The sequence below is a fragment of the Cydia strobilella genome, chromosome Z (assembly GCF_947568885.1).
Source record: "Cydia strobilella chromosome Z, ilCydStro3.1, whole genome shotgun sequence".
In the NCBI taxonomy this organism is placed as follows: domain Eukaryota; kingdom Metazoa; phylum Arthropoda; class Insecta; order Lepidoptera; family Tortricidae; genus Cydia; species Cydia strobilella.
In genome coordinates this window covers 18,130,415-18,152,541 of record NC_086068.1, presented here as the reverse complement: position 1 = coordinate 18,152,541, position 22,127 = coordinate 18,130,415, and the positions used below count along the sequence as shown (strand labels likewise).

The 22,127-nt window shown below is 37.2% G+C and overlaps 1 protein-coding gene and 1 long non-coding RNA gene across 2 annotated transcripts in view; both read left to right on the top strand.

Annotated features, from left to right (window-relative positions):
• The window catches only part of LOC134754466 (intraflagellar transport protein 122 homolog), a 53,591-nt gene extending 51,060 nt beyond the window's left edge, over positions 1-2,531 (top strand). The window contains exon 23 of the mRNA XM_063690800.1: positions 1,925-2,531. Within this exon, the coding sequence (XP_063546870.1) occupies positions 1,925-2,080 (156 nt within the window). The 3' untranslated portion in view covers positions 2,081-2,531. The remainder of the gene's footprint in view (positions 1-1,924) is intronic.
• The window catches only part of LOC134754520 (uncharacterized), a 246,645-nt gene that overhangs the window by 138,374 nt on the left and 86,144 nt on the right, over positions 1-22,127 (top strand). The window lies entirely within an intron of this gene.

Sequence of the window (22,127 nt, the reverse complement as noted above, 5' to 3'; positions counted from 1 at the left end):
AATACATTTTTTTTTTTTTTTTTTTTAACACGTCATATTTACCTTAAACCCACTGCACACTCGTGCGCGAATCGCGGCGCAAAGCCGCGAACGCGAGTGTGGTGTCGATTTCACTAATTAGCGAACTGTCCACACTCGCGTTCACGGCTTCGCGCCGCAATTCGTGTGGAGGAGACTTTAAGTCTTTATTTATACTGCCAAATTATAACTACATTTTGTAGTTTATTTCTATAATAACTATGCTGTAATGTAAGATTTTAATGATTTAGTAATATATAAAACACGGATTATTAAAAAAAAACGGGCCAAATTAAGTGGAATACCAATATTATCCGATTATGTTTTATTGTGTACTATGGCAGTGATTTGATTGTCTTAGTCTTAAAAAAAAATACTTTGTGCACTAGAGCATAAAAGTAGCATTTTGTGCAGCCTACATCTAGCACAAAGGAGAACTTTACGAGCATGAGAAGTGAAAAATAAATTATTTTACACCAAGAAATAAAGCACCAGAAGATTAATGGAGACATAGACAGCAGTTATTTTTAGACACAATTTCTGTTTTAAAACCCGTATACACTCCCGTGTACCCGTTGGTGGCTATAAAGAGCAGGTAGTTTTACTGTCATACTGTTTAACTTGCAACTTGATCGTGACGTCACATGCTAGTGTTTATCAAAAATCCATAGCAGCAAAAGCGTTTTGACAATTAGAAAAAAGAAACTGATTTGACTAGTAGTCAAATACCCTATTGAATAGCAAATAACATAACAAATCACTTTTTAAACAATTAGCCTCATGCATGAAGTTTATATTTGAACGAAATATTTTTAATCGGGTGTTTGTTACAATACAATGCATTTCCGTTATTAAATTGTCATTTAATTGCTTAAAATAATAAATAAAGAGTACAAAAATTTGCCCGCGAGAAGCGTATGAGAGAAACGTCACGTGACGTCACGCGTTCGACAGATTAGTTCACATAAGCAAACGTCAGTTGGACCGTCCAACATGTGACGTCATCACGCTCTGTCGAATTCGCGCCAAAAATGATGAGCGTTTAAACCGTTCAAAAATTTTAAATATTTTTTAATAAAGTAATGTGAAGATTAACAAAAGTATTTTTATTATTTCCGGTGTTCAAACGATATAAATACAAAAACGATATAATTTTTTGTATGATTGCAAAAATTAAACAAAAATCATGCATGAAGTTAATTGAAGTAGGTAGGTAATGCATGCAATGCATAACGGCATGACAGGTGTGGTCTAAGGGGCTTTGAAAGAACTTGGTTTCCAGTTTGATCTAACTTATTAGCGAAACTGTTAACGAACTTGGCATTCTTTCACAATTATGTATTTGGTGGGATTAGAATATACTCGATGAAGTAGGTAGATGGCCATTTTTAAAGAAAAGTCGGCGATAAAAACTTGTAACAAAAATGTAATTCACGAAATAGTAGATTGTATAACAAGGGCATAAAGCGATCCTCGACTATATTGGTCCTCGCTGCGCTCGTACCAATAAATTGCCTCGGATAAAAATGGACATTTATGCCTGAGTTATAGACTGCTTTTCACTTCGAGTGTGAGTAAAATATACAAAAATATGCAATATTTTAGGTTATTTTACCTTATTTATTCAAGACTAAACTAAATTGTACTCGGTTGTGTCGGGGGCGCGGGGCACGCCGGTCGGGAGCGCGCCGGCCGGGCGCGCAGTGTGTATGGCAGATTTTGGACTTTGCTTGCTAAGTCAATAAGGGTCGTAATAGATGATTTTACTTTATGCTCTAGAACATAATAAGCAACTTTATGTCGTCTACGCACGACTTAAAGTCGAACTTTACGAGCATGAGAAGTGAAAAAGTTAATATTGTGTTGTTCGTATGTTTAGTGAGAGCATAATCATTCGCTTGCGCAGTTGTTCTACCTGGAGGACTACGAGGTGCTGCTGGTGACGAAGGGCCAGTGCCCGTTCTGCCGGCAGGCCGGCGAGCGCGGCGCCCGCGAGCCAGACTCCGCGCCCTCCACGCCGCCTGGCGACGCCGCCGGGGCCGGCCTCGACTCCTGGCGATAACACCCTCTAAACCTTCCCCCTCCTACTTGCCCCTATTATTTCATCTCAACTTGCCCAGACCACTAAATGAGCAACGTACATTAGTTTCACTGTTCACAGACAGATACTATGTCATAAATACCAAGTATTATATATTTATATCTCGTCCGTCGTTATTATGAAGGTATTTCAAATACATATATGTGAATTACCATTATTAATTTGGAACTGACATCCGAACTTGACAAAATCACCTATGACTCTTGAGTTTGTGACAGCCGATTAGTTCTTAGTTTAAGCATTAGTATACAACACGTTTTAGTTATTTAAGAACCTTCAAACGCATATACCTGCAAGCTGTGCCCTGGCATATCAAGTTATTTTTTACCACCACATTTACAAGCACTGATGTCCCGTCAGTTTATTCCAGCTACATAGTTTAAAATGACAACGAAGTGCCCAGAATTACCATAAACAGGTTGACCGTCGCTCTTGGCCAGTGTTGGCCGTAATTGTTAATTTTAATTAACCATTGATCAATTTTATTAACCATTAGCCAATCCGCCATTAACCAATTGCATTAAAGTTAATTCGGATTAAATTTTTGAGACGTTAATGGCCATTGAAGTTAATGGCCATTAACTTTAATTCGGATTAACTTCAATGGCCATACTGTTTCAAAAAATTAATTAGAATTACTCTCAATTGCATTAACGTCTAATAAAATTACATTCGTGATATTTTAAAATGAGACAGCAAAATGACCCTGACTAAACCCTGGCAGTAGTAGCAGTACCTACCTACTACCTAGTGGAATTTTGGTTTGGTGCAACACAGACATACGCGGTTTTGGTCATTTGAATCGTCTTGATGAGCACTTAGGAGAGCAGTACCCATGATAGAGCTGATGCTGAACCCTGGCAGTCCCTAGTGGAACTTAGGTTTGGTGCAACATAGGCACACGCTGTTTTAGTCACCCGATTCGTCTTGATGAGCACTTAGGAGAGCAGTACCCATGATAGAGCTGATGCTGAACCCTGGCAGTACCAAGTGGATCTAAGGTTTGGTGCAACATAGGCACACGCTGTTTTAGTCACCCGACTCGTATTGATGAGCACTTAGGAGAGCGGTACCCATGGTAGAGCTGATGCTGAACCCTGGCAGTACATAGTGGAACTAAGGTTTGGTGCAACATAGGCACGGGCTGTTTTGGTTATCCGACTCGTCTTGATGAGCACTTGGGAGAGCAGTACCCATGATAGAGCTGATGCTGAACCCTGGCAGTACCTAGTGGTTTGGTGCAATATAGGCACGCGCTGTTTTGGGCGTCCGACTAGTCTTGATGAGCACTTAGGAGAGCAGTACCCATGGTAGAGCTGATGCTGAACCCTGGCAGTACCTAGTGGATCTAAGGTTTGGTGCAACATAGGCACACGCTGTTTTAGTCATCCGACTCGTCTTGATGAGCACTTGGGAGAGCAGTACCCAAGATAGAGCTGATGCTGAACACTGGCAGTACCTAGTGGATCTAAGGTTTGGTGCAACATAGGCACACGCTGTTTTAGTCACCCGACTCGTCTTGATGAGCACTTAGGAGAGCAGTACCCATGATAGAGCTGATGCTGAACCCTGGCAGTACCTAGCGGAACTAAGATTTGGTGCAACATAGGCACACGCTGTTTTAGTCATCTGACTCGTCTTGATGAGCACTTAGGAGAGCAGTACCCATGATAGAGCTGATGCTGAACCCTGGCACTACCTAGTGGATCTAAGGTTTGGTGTGACATAGGTACACGCTGGTTTAGTCACCCGACTCGTATTGATGAGCACTTAGGAGAGCGGTACCCATGGTAGAGCTGATGCTGAACCCTGGCAGTACATAGTGGAACTAAGGTTTGGTGCAACATAGGCACGCGCTGTTTTGGTCATCCGACTCGTCTTGATGAGCACTTGAGAGAGCAGTACCCATGATAGAGCTGGTGCTGAACCCTGGCAGTACCTAGTGGATCTAAGGTTTAGTGCAATATAGGCACGCGCTGTTTTGGGCATCCGACTAGTCTTGATGAGCACTTAGGAGAGCAGTACCCATGGTAGAGCTGATGCTGAACCCTGGCAGTACCTAGTAGATCTAAGGTTTGGTGCAACATAGGCACGCGCTGTTTAGGTCATCTGACTCGTCTTGATGAGCACTTAGGAGAGCAGTACCCATGATAGAGCTGATGCTGAACCCTGGCAGTACCTAGTGGATCTAAGGTTTGGTGCAACATAGGCACACGCTGTTTTAGTCACCCGACTCGTCTTGATGAGCACTTAGGAGAGCGGTACCCATGATAGAGCTGATGCTGAACCCTGGCAGTACCTAGCGAAACTAAGATTTGGTGCAACATAGGCACACGCTGTTTTAGTCATCCGACTCGTCTTGATGAGCACTTAGGAGAGCAGTACCCATGATAGAGCTGATGCTGAACCCTGGCACTACCTAGTGGATCTAAGGTTTGGTGCGACATAGGTACACGCTGTTTTAGTCACCCGACTCGTATTGATGAGCACTTAGGAGAGCGGTACCCATGGTAGAGCTGATGCTGAACCCTGGCAGTACATAGTGGAACTAAGGTTTGGTGCAACATAGGCACGCGCTGTTTTGGTCATCCGACTCGTCTTGATGAGCACTTGGGAGAGCAGTACCCATGATAGAGCTGATGCTGAACCCTGGCAGTACCTAGTGGATCTAAGGTTTGGTGCAATATAGGCACCCGCTGTTTTGGTCATCCGACTAGTCTTGATGAGCACTTAGGAGAGCAGTACCCATGGTAGAGCTGATGCTGAACCCTGGCAGTACCTAGAGGAACTATGGTTTGGTGCAACATAGGTACGCGCTGTTTTGATCATCCGACTCGTCTTGATGAGCACTTAAGAGAGCAGTACCCAAGATAGAGCTGATGCTGAACCCTGGCAGTACCTAGTGGATCTAAGGTTTGGTGCAACATAGGCACACGCTGTTTTAGTCATCCGACTCGTCTTGATGAGCACTTGGGAGAGCAGTACCCATGATAGAGCTGATGCTGAACCCTGGCAGTACCTAGTGGATCTAAGGTTTGGTGCAACATAGGCACGCGCTGTTTAGGTCGTCCGACTCGTCTTGATGAGCACTTAGGAGAGCAGTACCAATGATAGAGCTGATGCTGAACCCTGGCAGTACCTAGCGGAACTAAGGTTTGGTGCAACATAGGCACACGCTGTTTTAGTCATCCGACTCGTCTTGATGAGCACGTGGGAGAGCAGTACCCAAGATAGAGCTGATGCTGAACACTGGCAGTACCTAGTGGATCTAAGGTTTGGTGCAACATAGGCACACGCTGTTTTAGTCATCCGACTCGTCTTGATGAGCACTTAGGAGAGCAGTACCCATGATAGAGCTGATGCTGAAGCCTCGCAGTACCTAGTGGGTCTAAGGTTTCAGGGTTCGGGAGGATGAGTAATACATACTCAAAACTTTTACAAGTTCAGTCTTGCAGACAAAGGATCCCTTGGACGCCTTTATAAAATTATGATATTTCTTCTTGTTAATTGTTAATTTTCAATCCACATTTTTAATTTTCATTAAAAATTGATTTAATTTTTAATGGTTTGTAAACCATTAACCATTAGTTTGTTTTAATTGTTAATTTTTTGAAATAAATTAACATTAATGGCCATTGATGTTAATGGCCATTACTAATTCATTTTCCGTCAATGGCTAATGCTTAATGGCCATTAACCTTTTTAATGGTTAATGGCATTAGCGTTCGGCCAACACTGCTCTTGGCAGTCCACGCGCATCAGTTGTTGCAGCCGGACGTCCGTAAAACTTAAAAAAAATGCCTCGTTGCGTGATAATTAACTGCAACAGCCCAAAAATTGCAAGCACCCAAAGGCAAGGACATATTTCCTATCACAAGAGAGTAATTTTAAACTTATATTATGCGTAAATTCATTTTAAAACTATTTTTTAAGTATTCCAAGTAGAGATTCCAATAATATACCTAAGTAACTATAGATTAACGTTGCAAAACTACATTTGCATTACATGCCGCGTTTGCTTTAAGCGTTTGATCTGACGTTGTGTGTTAAAGAGACTTCCATAAAAGAGACGATGAATATCGGAACTAGCGATCCTGTCGCGCATCGCTTCGACTTCGTGGTACAGACCATTTATCATTTTTTCTGTCAAATTTAGCGACTAGTGTTGTTCGTTCTACCGATCTCTTCTATTAATCGATTTTAATCGCAATCGGACAGACGAATGATACTAACTATTATAATAAAAACAATTACTGTGGTTCATATTCTATAGTTAATTTCAATTTAATTACTAACGTCGTCAATTTGGAAAATAAATATACATATTTGTAATTTGTAAATAATTTCATGTCCTAATTTTACACAACTTTAAAAAAATGAGGGTAATTTGAACATATACAACTATATGTTTATAAATTTCTACCGTGCTTAAGAGTCCCCGGCAAGCTCGGCCGATTTGCACCTTTAATTTCATACAAACATAGTACCGCTCTCATTTTAAAACTACGTGTTGGATGGTAATAAAACTTTGCACATACAATGACATGATGTACGTTTACGCGAAGGTATCCAACAGCGTCGACAGAATGAAACCGCTCAAAAGCGCGACCTTTCACGTTGAAACTACTCGGCGTACTAATCGATTCTTGAAAACTTTTTTTTAATCAACTTGAAAATCGATTTGTTCTGTTTGCTCGTGGTTCGCGGGTAGCGGGGAGTGAGCGAGCGAGACCGCAAATATAAATTCTATGAGTATGAGCGAGACAGTTGAATCGTAGCGGGGTGGAGGGGCATCGGTGTCTGGATCGGTTGTAATTTCCCATCACTAATTTGCTGCTGTGACGTCACAGTAGGTGGTAAAAAGTCGGCACGCTTGGTTTCAATACAAATCGTGATATTTGCGTCATCTAGCGTATATATTAAATCTGTGTTTACAATAAATGATCATTACTCTAATTCGATAATGTGGCGCAGAATAATCACATCATAGAACAATGATCTTACGCACGAAAATAGAACCAACCTCCTTTATAGAAGTTGGGCAAAAAGTAACACCTTAGTTTCCTAATACCGTTATTAATATGCATGTCTGACGAACCTATAATTTAATTATATTTATTTGACCTTATGTATTGCAGTGACAATTGAGTTGATTAGACAAAAATAAAATGTATTTAAACATACAAAGACATAATTATAAAGTTTCATAATTGTGCTATATTTAAGTCAAATGCTCGATTGTAAAGGTATGAATGAAGGTATGAATAGTATTGTGACAATACGTTTGTTTTCTTTATATAACTATATGTCATGCTCATGAAACATACAGTCATACATGGTCTCTAAAAACTATGCCGTAGCCATTTTGATGTAGATACCTAATGTTTTATTATAAATATATATTTTAAGTAAGATGATGTGATTTATAATCCGTCCTAGTTGTTATTTATTGCTCTCTATTTACAAGAGAATAAACTGAGATTGATGACTTGATGAGTACCTACTACTAATAGTGTTAGATTTTAGATTACATGTGTTTAATTTTGTAGTTAGTTGTTTTAGTGAGAAACATCTACTCGTAGTGTTTACAAATATTACAATATTGATGAATTGAATATCGTTAACACATCGATCCGTTTAGAGGTAATTAACTGATAATCCCGAGAGGTAATATTTAAATGAATAGCTCTAGTGTACATGATTCCTCCGAAAATATGTAACTGAGTCCTACCTAAAAGTGTACTTGTCAATTCATAAAACTGTACATATATACATAATAGGGATATTTAAGATTTTTATTGTAATCCAATGATCTCTATTTTATGGTTAACACAATTAATTAAATGCCTATGTCTGCATAATGTTAAAATCTACACACACTTACGTATAGTGATAAAACCACCGTCCAGACGAGAATGCATAAAATAAAAGTTGAAATCAAGTTTTTAGATTTTTATTTGGTTTGTAGGATCTGTTAGTTTGCACCTGTCCCGACGACTATTAATGATACCAGCTTCGTCAGAGTGGCGGCGAGTGGCGCAGTCGGGCCGCAACTGGCTGCGCCCGGCTTCCGCGTGGCCTTGGCCGGCTGCTGCACCCACGACGCGCATTCCACGCGTTCAATTGCAGTTCGCGCCATGCCAACATTTTCAAAAACACCAAAGCCTCTCGAACTTTTAAATTCCGATAAGTCGTAGAAAATTGTTAGAGCACGTTGCATATGTCGTGATATTATGGGCATGAATTACGATGTGCGATGTCACGATTTTGCATAAAACATTGTAGAATTGTGCCGCAGTCTTGGTTTTTGCTTTGCAACGCGTGCCACCTGTTCATGGCCCACGGTCGCAATTATCTTCACTTAGACTTAAAGAAATGGTATCAGTAAAGAGGGACCAAATGACTTGCGGTTAATAACTTGAAAAAAACTGGTGTTCACGGAAAATATTACAAACAAATTTATAAATTACTGCAACAGCTTTCTTAGTTACTTTGTTGTATTAATATGTTGTTATTGTTAAACTACCGCTGAAGAATGTTTGATGGTAATTATGGAGTTTTAAAGATACTGTGTTAATTAAAAAAAGTGACGCCAGTCTTGAGTTGAGTCGCAAGGGGAAGGTTCCGTGCTACACAAATAAAACCGACCAAGAGCATGTCGGGCCATGCTCAGTGTAGGGTTCCGTAATTACCCGCCCGTCACAATCTCACAATATAGACTGTTTCCTAGGAAAGCGGTGCCGTCGTCGTCATATAGCGGCCTTAATACAGCGGTGAATACAGCGGTGAAAAATATCGTTTTCATGTCATTTATGTAATGTTCTTTCATTTAATACCCGATATTCTTTGCATAATATGTGCGCATTAAGGTAGAATTGTTGGCGCGCTTTAGTTTTTTTTGTACAACTTCCACAGTTTTTATCAGAAATTAAAAATTTAAGCTGTGACGTATAGTTCAATAACTAGTTTCTTTTATATTAGACGCAACGTTGTTATAACGTTTTTAGTTGAGCCATAAAATATATATACACGAACTTTTCTCAAAAAAGTGGTTTTTCTTTGTTTGTAGCTCCTAAAACATACATTGTTTTTATAAATAGTGTATTAACGAGTCATAATATATTTAATAACCTTTCGTTTGATATAGCACACGTGTATGTATGACTCATGGTGTAGTTATAATTTAGATTTTGCAAATTTCGGCAGCGGTCACATGTATGACGCCATTATTTGTTACTCAGGTACTATAGAGATTGTCTGCCAGCAGTTTTATGATCCTTTTTATATTGCTAATAACATAATAGAAGCTTATGCGAATTATCCTGAAAATGACCAATTTCGATTTTTTTTTAACTTTAATGCATTTGTTCTAGCAAATACCTACATTTTGATGCATAATTTTCACATTTTTGGTCTGATTTTGATTATTTTGATATCAGTGTATGGCTTGAGACATCAGCTTTAATTTTGTAGTACATTGCTTTAACGTCCGACTTTTGGTTTGGTTGAAAAACCAAAATAATCGAATTATTTTTTTCATCATTTTTATTTATTTTTAAATTTCTCTTAAACTATTGTACATTTTGGTACATAGTGTATTAGTGAAATATATAATATTTTATTGGCTTTCGTTCAATACCCCACACGTGTATGTGCAATGCATAGTATGGGTGTAAAATGCAATATTCGCAACGAGGCGGGAGTCATTTTGATGACGTCATTCCGCTGAAGTAGATGGCCGGCGCCGCTGTCTCCCGGCAGTTTTGGAGACCCGGTACCATGCCCAACAACATACTAAAATTTGGTAGCGGTTTCCGGATCTGAACTATATTCGCATAAGGCAGTGCACTATGCTGCCATTTGCGACTTGCGTGACGGCCGTCTTGACGGTGTCGATAGTTCGTGAACGTTTTATTTGATAGCGGTGAAGTCATTTATATAATTATATTATAGGTATTGGGGTTCTTTTGACCGGACCGACGTGCAAAATGAGTTCCAACTCCAACTGGAGCCGCGAGGACGACGAAATTTCAAATGCACCTTCTGTGCCACGAGATTTTAATAAATGATCTTCCGCCATACGATTGATACGATTAAGTATTTTTCTCTTCTGATGATACTTCATCCTCCAAGTAAATTATTAAAACTCAAGCTCATTCTCATTCAAGGTCGTCCTGTTCTCACAAAACCGTAAAACTACAACTTTGCCCGCTTTTTGCAGTCTTTTACTTTTATTTTCAAGTTTGTTGGTCCATATTGTAGGTATTACGTAGGTATCTGTGGCAATAATACATTGACATACTCTTTTTTGTGTGAATGAGCAAACCATAGTCGAAATAAGTTTCTGTACTGTAGAAAACGGGTCTTAAACAGGCGGGCCTAAAAATAAATAAATAAAAATCAAGATTGCCCACTTTTACTTACAATCTCTTAACTCCACGATTATCAACTTTATGGTCATGACTCAAAGTCTATAATCCAGAATAAACATGGCATAGTTTTGTCGTTTAAGTATTAAGTCACTTAAATTCAGTATTTCACCTCCAAACTTATGTAGGCAGTCATAAAAAATCAATTGCGATTCTTCATACAAAATCCTAAATATGCTAGGGTTGTAAATTTTTAATTTTACCCAACTACGACTTAACAAGATGTAAGTATAAGGACAATTTGGTTGTCAATAGGAATGGTGATCGAATTGTTCCTAAAATAAGGGAGATAAAGGGAGTTTATCGATACACTCATAATATTTTTTTAATACTTTAATCATTCAGTAAATAAAAAAGGCTCGCAAATTATAAACCTAATCGCAAATTAATATTTTATATATTCAAAAATAAAGAAACAATCAAAAATCAACATATTTTTTTTAAACTGCCAAGGAAGTATGCAATAATATAAAAATTAACAAAAATATTAATTATTCAAAAGCACTGCCATTTTTACTAAGCATTATAAGTAGGTAACTACAGATAACATAACAAGAAACTTTTTTAAACTGCAAAGGAAGTATATATTAATATAAATAAAGCGGTTGTTGCTTATATTTCCTCTTAAATTATCAAAATAACTTTAAACAACGTTGCATGGTAAATGCCTCCTCGCAAGTCAATAATAACATACCTACTAGTGACAACTCTAACGGTAAAAATGTGCTGGGCAATGTTGTGAAAAGTGATACGCAAATACGATCATAAGATTTACCACGATCATAATTACAAAAGTAATGCATATAACGTGTTGAAACTTCGTCTACATCGTTTCTAAGCTGCATATTATTTACAGTTAAAACTACATCCCTGTAGGACTCCTAGACCGATATCCCACCGAAATTTTTTAAACTTTTTTTGTCCGCAAAAAAACACATCCTCACTTGAAGCCGGCTCACGCGTGACTGAAGTTAGGCACACGTCAACTAATAGGCCAGTGTTGTCAGCAATATGATTAGCTATATGTCTATGTTAGTTATAAACCACAGATTGAAAAGGGAGGTGTATCTGTTACTAGTTTTATGATATTTCGCTTCTACTGAAATGTGATGCGGTGGGCAAAGCTATGTTGAAAAGGCAAAGTTGTAACTTTCTACGGTGTGTTATACGTTTATACGGCCGTGGAACTTACCCACATGTCGTCACCATAAAGACGGCCGTGTTTGCGTCCGTAATACTACGGCCGCTATATGACGGTACCGTTTTCCTAGGAAACCACAAACCAGAGCTTGGAGTACATTCGCGGCGCTTTTTTGTAGGACCTACGTCTTTTTACTAAGAAGAGAAGTCTTTTTGTGATGATTTAAAAACTGCTTAACTGATCATGATCGCTATAGATTTCATTGAATGTATTAAGCTCTAATTTCACGATTTTTTTCATATTTTTGGACCCTTTGTTAGAGTGGGGGCTCACATATTTTATTCTTTCGGAGCGATTATTTACAAAAATGTTCACTTGATCAAAACATGGATGTTGAAGATTCCTATTCATTTTGAAATACCTATCCAAGGACACCCCACACTATAGCCTGCCTTCCATAATTATGTTAAAAAACCGGCCAAGTGCCAGTCGGACTCGCGTATGGGTACCATTACGCAAAAAAATCACGTTTGTCGTATGGGAGCCCCATTTCGTATTTGTTGTTATAGCGGCAACAGAAATACATCATATGTGAAGATTTCAACTGTCTAGCTATCACGGTTCATGAGATACAGCCTGGTAACAGATAGACAGGCAGACGGACTTACTTACGGTCTTAGTAATAGGGTCCCGTTTTTACCCTTTGAGTACGGAACCCTAAAAAACTAAATTAGTCTGGATTCATTTAATTTTGAATGGGGCATATGTACCTACAGAGAGAAAAAGTTGAACAGTATCTTTGATTGTGAAATTATTTTATTTATTTATGGATTAAGGAACAACCGGCTCCTAATTACTTAAATATAATAGTTATAATGGGCATTAGTAAGATTTTGCATGCCATATTGTGGTAGACCATACATGCATGTAACACTTAATAGCTACACTATGTAACTATAACATCCCAATGACATGTAACCATAACAACTGTGTATGTTCAAGCGAAATAAATAAATTGAATTGAATTGAATTACATTATTCCGTCATCTTTCGAGAACACTAACGACAAGTAAGAACCTAAATCTCAGTAGGTACCTAATTAATACCTTCGTTGCAATTAAATGTTTGCAAGATAAATAAGGTGCTAATTGATGTATTTTTCACATCACCTATTCCGAAACTGGATTTTTTTTGCCTGCTAGGAGGGATCAAAATGGCACTTTTCTGTTCAAGGACATTTTGTTGCCAGTATGAAATATTGACACAAAGACATATGAAATTAGTATGCATATAATCGATTAGAAGTTCTTTACCTATATAATCGATTACGTGCATACAATTTTTCTAACTTAAACATGAATCTAGTATAACTGGATCGGTCATGAGGGGTGGGGGAAAATGACCGAACGGGATAGTCTTATGTATCTTTAAGTAGGAGTAGCAGAGAAAGCGCTGTTATTGTTTGTCCTTGTCATAGTTTCACTTTTCCACCGCTGCCACAACCGAGGTTGTGGCAAACAAATAAGTACGTGACATGTCATGTTTGTTTGTTGCTTGTTTAATTATCGTTGTTTTGTATGAAATTGTGCTTTCTCTTATGAAATATAGTGATGGTTAGCGTTTTGAATGCTTGAACTTTGATAAAATACTGGTGAATTGTTCTGTAATCGGCTGTAATAGCCGCTCTGAGCAAAAATATGAGATCATAACCTTTCACACGTAAGTACGGTATTTTACACCTTCCTCTTAATGCAATATGTGAGAATAACATCGTAAAATTACGTTACACTCAAAGCAATGTATAATCAAACGATTTCAATAAAAATATCACAATTATTTACGCAAATTAACAAAACGTTATTTGTAAAATTATCCGCCCAAATTACGTAGGTAGGTAGGAGTCTGAGGTCAGCCATTTTTAAACTTCTTCTTAATTTAGCTGCATAACAATCATGTTAGGGATACCAGATGAAAATATCATAATTTTATGGGTAATTTTGATCTCGAAGTTTTTTCGTACTTCTAATTCCAAAAAATAAATAAACAAATGTTGTGAAGATTAAATGTGGTGTACAATAATTGGTGTGATTGCGATTTGTGATTTCTTTAAATTAAAACCCATAATACATTTTATTTACTAAACATGTTTAGTTTTGTACCACCTGCGCGAATTATAGGAGGTATTTCATTGTTTATACGCCTAAAAAGAACGGCCCATTGACATTTTATTTAACAATTTTTTAATACCGTCAAACAAGCTAACCTCCTCCAGGGTAATCGCCCCAACGTGATATCAAATATTGGGGTAATTTTTACCAATATGGTATCCCCACGTTTATGACGTCATCTATGTCTATCCCTTACGGGCGCACGCGTATAGCTGGTCTATGTAATGCTAGGTCTATGAACTTAAATAATATTTTGTTGTAATTGTAAACAATAAATGTAATTAGCGTATTTTAAATTAATTAATAGCATATATAAATTAAGTAAATTATTTAATTAGCGTAATATTTACAAAGAAACGTAAAAAAACATTAGTTTAATGATTTAATTTTTATTTTGACATTTTAGGTTTCCTTAAACGCAGCCATACTTGTCTATGCAATTTAAAATTTTTATATTTAAAAAGTTTTGTACAAATATTTCACAAAGCATAATTATGCGGTTCTGTATTGTGTATAAATTTGTAAATACTTAGTTTAAATCAATAACTTTATAATAATAAATATAAGTGATATCAGTCTTCATAGTGTTCTTCCGAAGATTTGGTTCAAAGGGGTAAGAGCTAATTTGTTACCAGAAAAATCTACAAAAATAATGTACTTGATTTTCATTGTATCATTTTAGGTGTTTGCTGCTGTCTTTGAAAAGATATTAGGTACATAATTATGAGCTGTAGGTACTTTTAATTTGTCAGTACAGTCACGTCTGAAAATATCAATAAGGACAAACTGCCAGAAGTATGTACCTATACTAAGGTCGTGTATACATATTTTTGGCACTTTGTCCGTATTGATCTTGGCTTAAAATAATAATGTTTTGAAACCTAATATATGTATGTAATTTTGTCATAGGTGATGTGAAAAGCAGTATGTGTCACATGGTAGCAAAATTATTTTCACCTTGGGCGTTAACACTTGAATCCCTCACTACGCTCAGGATTCTATGTTAGAATCCCTCGCTACGCTCAGGATCCTATTATAGAATCCTTCGCTTCGTTTAGGATTCAATTGTACGCCCTCGCCGTAAATATGTCATTTTGCTCCCTTGTGACACAATCTACTATTTCTACCACGTCATTTTTGTGTGTTAGGGTTCATCCATTAATTACGTCACGAATTTCGAGGTTTTATGTCCCCCCCCCCCTCCTTGTCACACTTGGTCACATTTGGCAACCCCCCCCCCCTGGTGTGACGTCACATTTTTTCAATGAAATCGGCAAATCGAATTATGTATTATTAATATTTTATCAAAATATTTTTGACAAAAGAAATATTAGTAGTTTTATAATATAACCCAAAACAGATCAGGAAAGAAAATTAAACGATTAAAAATGATTATCGTTCAAAAAACTTGTTATTAATTTAAAGCCTGACCAGGAATATATGATCACGCACCATGTTGCGGAATATCACTGGAACTAATTTATTCATACTATAGTCCCTATACATGAAAATAACAGCGCCCTCTTGACAATGATCATATATAACTGGTCAGGCTTTAACTGTACATCGAATACAATAATTTAAATAAGTTAAAGTGGCGTCACAAAGTTTATGACTCCCCCCCTCCCCCTTGTCACAACATGTCACATTTTCTTGACCCCCCCCAAAACGTGTGATGTAATTAATGGATGACCCCTTATAGCGGTACGGGACAGTGAGCATTTCGTAGTGCGTGTTTTTCCTTTTTTCGTATGTCTAGGTATCTACGTAGGTAGCATACCTACGCGACCCTCTCGCTCTTGACCGGTTTAAAATTATTATAATATGTTATTATTATAAGTGTTCTTGATTATTAATAATAACTGCACCTAAAAAGAGATTAAAATGAATATACATATTACGGTGAACCTTAGCTTTTTGGGCAATGTGGAAGTATTCTTGTTAAGGCCCAGTAGGTACGTTCGTGTTCTTCTCTCTCACTCTCACTGAGCGCGTGAGCGTGATGAAAGTGCGTGCCCGGGAGCGCGGATATCATGTTTTTAAATATATTTTTCCCCTCACTAGCTCAGAAAGCCGTCTTTTATCCTTTAAAACAAGCGGGGAAAAACGCATTTTATCCACTAGTGGGGAAAGTAATTTGACCTTGGATGGAGCGTGTTTAAGTAGCTTTTGACAAATAACAAAACGTAAAACGCTCATAATAATGGTTCGTTCGATATTAATTATCATTAAATAAATGGTTTGAGAATTTAATAAAAAATACCAAATTTAACTTTATTTAATAATTTTAAGTCATAAACCTTAAATTCCATAGGAAACATTTGTTTTTTTAAATGATGTTGAATGTAATTCTGAACGCACAAGTTGAGTCGATGCAATTTCAAAACGCATCGTCAGAAATGTCAACATTGTCAACAAAAATTTTCTCACCGACTCCGACACGTAAAAATACACAACTTCCAGAGTTTTCTGTTATAATATCGTATTATCGTAAAAAAAATGAGTGATTCCAGTGATGAAGATGATCTAACGCCTGTGGATGTTGCACTCCTCGCTATAGTGAGGGGAAAAGTTTTGTGTTACACACGGGTGCAAATGTATTTTACTTCTCGTGTGTTAAAACACTAGCTATGCTCAGGATTCTATTTTAGAACCACTCGCTTCGCTCGTGGTTCAACTATAGATTCCTTTCGCTTGCTTGTGTTTCAATTCCACACTCGCGGGTAAAATACAACTTTGCACCCTTGTATAACAAATAACTATTTTTGTATGTTTATAAATGAAAAAAAAACGTTGTCGATACGTTCCCTCAAACATGATATTGCCAATTTTTAGAAGCATGTTTCATATTTTTAGCTTTTGTGTATACTTTGTTACAATTTTTTTAAGTTCGACCCATGTTCGTGATTGTTTTAATATCAAACGAAAGTCCAAAACTCAGGATTCGAATCGATACAGGAGAAAGGCCTCAAGATTGCTAATTAAATTTATGGCAGCATTGGCAGCCGTATTGTTATCCAAAAAAGCGCTACTCACCATCTGTGCATATCTGTGTAAGCACCAGATTAAATATGTACGTCACCGATAAGTCCGATAAACAGCCGAGCGTCAGCGTCGGGTCGGGTCGGGAGCGGGAGAGGCAGGTGATCGATCCGACTCTTCGTTATAAGTTGCTTAATCAATAATTTGGGCTTTAGGGTGCTATTCCACCTGTCCAATGTGCATTGCGTCTCACTCTCTCATTAAGTAAAATGTGAGACGCAAATACACATTGGACCATGAATCCGGGGACAGCTGAAACTTTCTTGACACAAGTTTGTGGAGCCACAAACGCGTTTCTGAGCCTACTTAATATTTTAATTTGCATTAAAAATGGCAAAACTTTCCAATGATGAAGTGTGAAGCCACTTTACTCGTCGCCCTCCTCTTTATATACACCCCAGGCCAAAAGTATGGAAACAAACTTGTATTTCAATAGAAAAGTGTGATCTTTTAAGCGATGGATTTTATTCTACTCATTGACAATTTGGTAAAAATTATAATAGAACATTTTAAAAGTAAATTACTCTGGCTGTGATAGTTGCCAATTCAACATTTTGTCAAGTAATTAAAGGGTCGGTATAATTATGTAACTTTTTCCTACTTTATTTTTTTAGCTTTTTGACAATATTTAAGGATGTTTTGATATTAAGCGTGTATTTTTAATCTTTTGGGTTTGCCTAATGTAAGTCTTAGTTTACAAATATATACAACAAAGATATAAACATGAGATATTAAAGAAAACAACGTTGTTTCCATACTTTTGGTCTGGGGTGTATATACATATGAGTAGGTACTTACCTTTGAATGAAGTATGACAAATTATTTAGCGTAAGCTGGTATAGGAGTAGGCACTTTATATATATTGTATACGTTAAGTAATCTACTTGGCCATTTCATGTGTAGGTAATTTAATCATCTTTGATAAAGTAACATAATAAGTACCTAGCAATATTAAAATACTTTTCTCAAAATAATAGCAATCAACAAAAATGGGAATTGCGTACTCTTACAAGCCCTATTGTGTATAAAAGTATGTACTACGCGTCAACGTTGGTAAGAGTGCGCGGGTCGGATGCTACATGATTTTATTTGCATAGGTCACAAAATAGTTTTCCTCGACGCTCATTGCGTGTACCAGCCTCATGCCCTTTAAGGAGGAGCATTGGAGTTCGAGACAATTTTTAGTACTTACTTACCTACTTTCTTAGAGGTAAAAGCTTCCTGAGCGTGCTTTTATGAAGATAACAAAGATAGTTTATTATTCAAGTAGGCATGCATATTACAATATGCGCTTATAAACGTCAAATAAAGCTACGCGGGATCTAACCCGTACACCTCTGCCTCGAGAAGATTTAAATCCCCCCTCAATTGGAGGAAGGTATCCCAGTATGGGACCTGCAACAAACTCGGCGGGACACGTCTTTTCTAAACATTACATCTTATAATTTAACATGCTTCACGAGTGAATAAGAAAAAATACAATTCAAATTACTATTATATAATTCATGCAAAGTATCTGACTTGCTCGTAAATTCGTGCAACCTACAAGTTCCTTCTAGGCTAATATATTTCCAAGCAGTATGAAAGAGGATTAAACGTTTTGAATTTTGAGAAAATCAACTAATGTACGAGCTCTATAGGTATATCAACACCAGCAACTGATCAGGTGTCGTGTATGAGGGCTGTGATGCTGTGAAGTATTACGAAGTGCCTTATTACTATCACCGTCATCATTTTGTACCGTAAAATGGTGCTACTTTGCTCCCCTCTTGGTAACTATGCTCCAATTAAGTAAAATGACTAACGTCTAATATATTTAAATATAATATTTCTATGTTATTATTTATACAGTGTGTAAATTCAATACGGGCAAACCTTTAAACGGTGGTTAGCATAGGACCTAAGAAGTGTAGGTATAGAGATAACTTTTGCTTAGAAATGCAATAAAAAAATTAACCATACGAAATTATTCGGCCCGCAGTATAAAGCAACACACAAGTTACATCTGAATTTTCCTTAAAATGGAGCAAATATTGGAGCATAGTAGCACCATATTACGGTACCAAATCAGCAGCTGATTGGAAAATATGTGCCTCAATTACTTCACCAGATACTATATGCAGATTCTGTACTAGGTTGTCAGACGATTGTGCATTTTTTTTCTTTGCAAGATCTTGCCACGGGTAATTTTTGTGGCCGATCATTATTAGCTGATTAAATAGGCAATATGTGCCTCACCAGAAACTAACTAAAGGCACATACGCGCGTACTCTTACACGATGCTTAACTGCGGACTTGAATGCACGTCACAGTAGTAGCCATATCCTAAAAGCGCGGATGGCAACACCATCGCATTGACCAAAACATCAGCTCCAGCCTGCGGTAGGCAATGTCTTTGGGGATTTAAAAGTACCTATATACTTCATTGTTACAAAATAATTACAAGCTTATCTCAAAAATACTTCCAAAATACTAGAAATAATAAAGATTGTAAAAAAATCTACAAACTCAATTAAGTACATAAATTAGGGGCGTATCCTAAAGAGCTTCGTGGCTTTTGGTGTTGCGTAGGTTATCGGATGCGTGCTCTTAGACACTAGCTTCTGGCGTCAGTTCATCTGCGTACAATTACTTCCATAGTAAATTCCACGACCTTTTCACCCTCTTAAGGAATAATTTCCGTATTAAAAACTATTCTATGTCCTTTCCCGGGCGTGATTTTAAGCGTGAAGCGTGAGAGAGAGAGAGAGAGAGAGAGAGAGAGAGAGAGAGAGAGAGAGAGCTAATTCAACAGTTAGTACATACTAATAAATGTTGATATGAATAGCAAACTTGATAATGGCAACGAAAACAAATCGATTAACGCAAGAATCATCAAAAGCGCCTCATGGGTTTGGTCTGTACATATAGTGCCACAAAGGAACAAAAATCATTCTAGCCAAACCAATGAGTTCCTCGGATGGCTTGAAATACCTTCAGTGAGAAAACTGATCAAGGAGTAATTTCCCCCCCTCATCAGTTGCTCTTCGATAAGTAAACGAAAGGAAACTGGACAGATCCCAATAAAATCTATTGTTTACCTTCTCGGTCAGTAGAAAGATAGATGCGTTCAAATTTAAATTTATTTATTTATCATTTATTGCAGACAACATTGGTCCATATACATAATAAGCATAACACAATAAGACAACAGTTGCAATTATAATAAGAATTAAAATAAAATTATGTTAAAAATAAAATTAATTAAAGCAATTAATAAATGCAACTAATATAAAACTCTATTTATAAGTGTTTAAATCTCAAAATTTTAAAAATATGATAGAATAAATTTGGTGACACGCAGGCTGGTGGCAGGCACGAGGCAGTTGAGACAGTTTGTACAGATCCGGGACTAGGCAGTTGACGGGTACAAAAGTTGAAGACCCTCCGGCAATTGACAGGACCGGTGCGGATCCGGCACTAGGCGTCCCAAGGGTTAAACCGGACAAAGGTTAAATGACAATGATTTGAATTTTATATAATAGGTAATAACTACAACTAATTTATACTGTCTACCCTTTTGAAGTGTTTCTGATACTTATTGCTATTTGTGTGTGTTATTGCGAATGTCACGAGCTTTTCAATTTACATACACCATACTTGTTCCTAGTACTACCACGTATTTTAGATACCTACCTCTAGTTGCTAGTCATAATTTGTGTGTAAGTACCTAATCGGCGAACACCAGGCGAACACGAACACACATAACACTTCGCGTCGTATCGTTTGAAACGTAAACGATAAAAATAATAGCCCCGAACGCATGGCTTTTTTGAACCTTGATAACATGTGTAGCCACCTGTGACTCGCGTCTTCGTAAAGCACCTAAACCTAATCGTATCGTAGACTAAGTACCTGTAATAAATACTTTTATATTGTAAGTATTTCTACATAACTAATATTGCACTTGCCTCGGCTGAGTTTGTGTCATAATGGAGTGTTTCTAAGCTTTTATTATATCGATTAAAGCATAGTTCATATAGAACTGGTACGCACCAGAAAATTGATATTTTTTTAAGCAAACGATATAACAAAGTTATAAATGGTAAATTTTAAATAGTAATATATTTAGCTTATAAATATGTATAAAAAAAAAAATCTCTGTTATATAAATAATTACGAACTTTTTTTGTACTCGACTTTTACTGTATCATATTCTGCACAACACTTGTCGGCATTCTTGGCGTGTTGATCTCATGTAGATCGCAACGAATTGATATCCTGGACAATAATGGATAATAATCATGTTTAATTTTTTTTAATGATTCCCCAGTAGTTTTCGATATATCGAAATTGGGGACAATTCGGAGGATTCATCTCGCGGGGTATGTAATCAACCTGATTATAAGTATACCATGCCAAAACTTTTTTTGAGTAGTGGCAGCTGGCTAAATCAGGCCAAAATTTCACGGGACTTTTATCGGTTTTTAATAAATGGCAAAACTCATTTCTCTAAGCACTCTTTAATATAAAAGTCCGACTTCATTGTTGACGATGTAATAAAACTTTTCGTCTTAACGCCGCAACTTCAAATTCTTTGCCATATCATTTTTGTTTTGCGAACTTGTCAAGTTTCACGAACTTATATTTTTCGGGCACATTTCCTCTATTATCGGCCAAATAAAACTTTGAACCGAGTAGTTGATTAAAATCGAGTTTTACATACGTCTCGTCGTCCAACAACAAGCAACCTTCGAATTTTGTCAAAACTCGGTCGCACAATAGTCGAGCTCGTGTTTTAGCTTGTTGGTTCTATTTAACGGTCCAATTTAAATGTTTAATTGCTCGATAGCTCTTAATAGCCACCTCTGAGGCGAATCATCTTTACAGTACTACGACATTCTATGAATTTTCGTGATAAATCATAATCAGGCAGTCCTGGATTTTGTTTGACTGACGTTAGGACTTTTTTTCCAAAATCTTATTACTTGTACCAGACCTCCGATTTGTTTGTATCTTCCTGTTGGCGGATAGAGTCTCCTTGCAACGTTTTATGACCTTACAAACACTAGTTTTTAGCATCTTAAGCGACTTTGCTGTCTTCGTCCCGGACCGATTAGAATTTGTGAGGTATTTGTGCACGATCAATCTCTTTTTCTCAATTTCCATGGTCGAAAACTTTAGAATGCATAAAGCCAGCAAATAGTACATTTCGATGCTAGTGCGGAAAGTATGTCATTACTTCATGA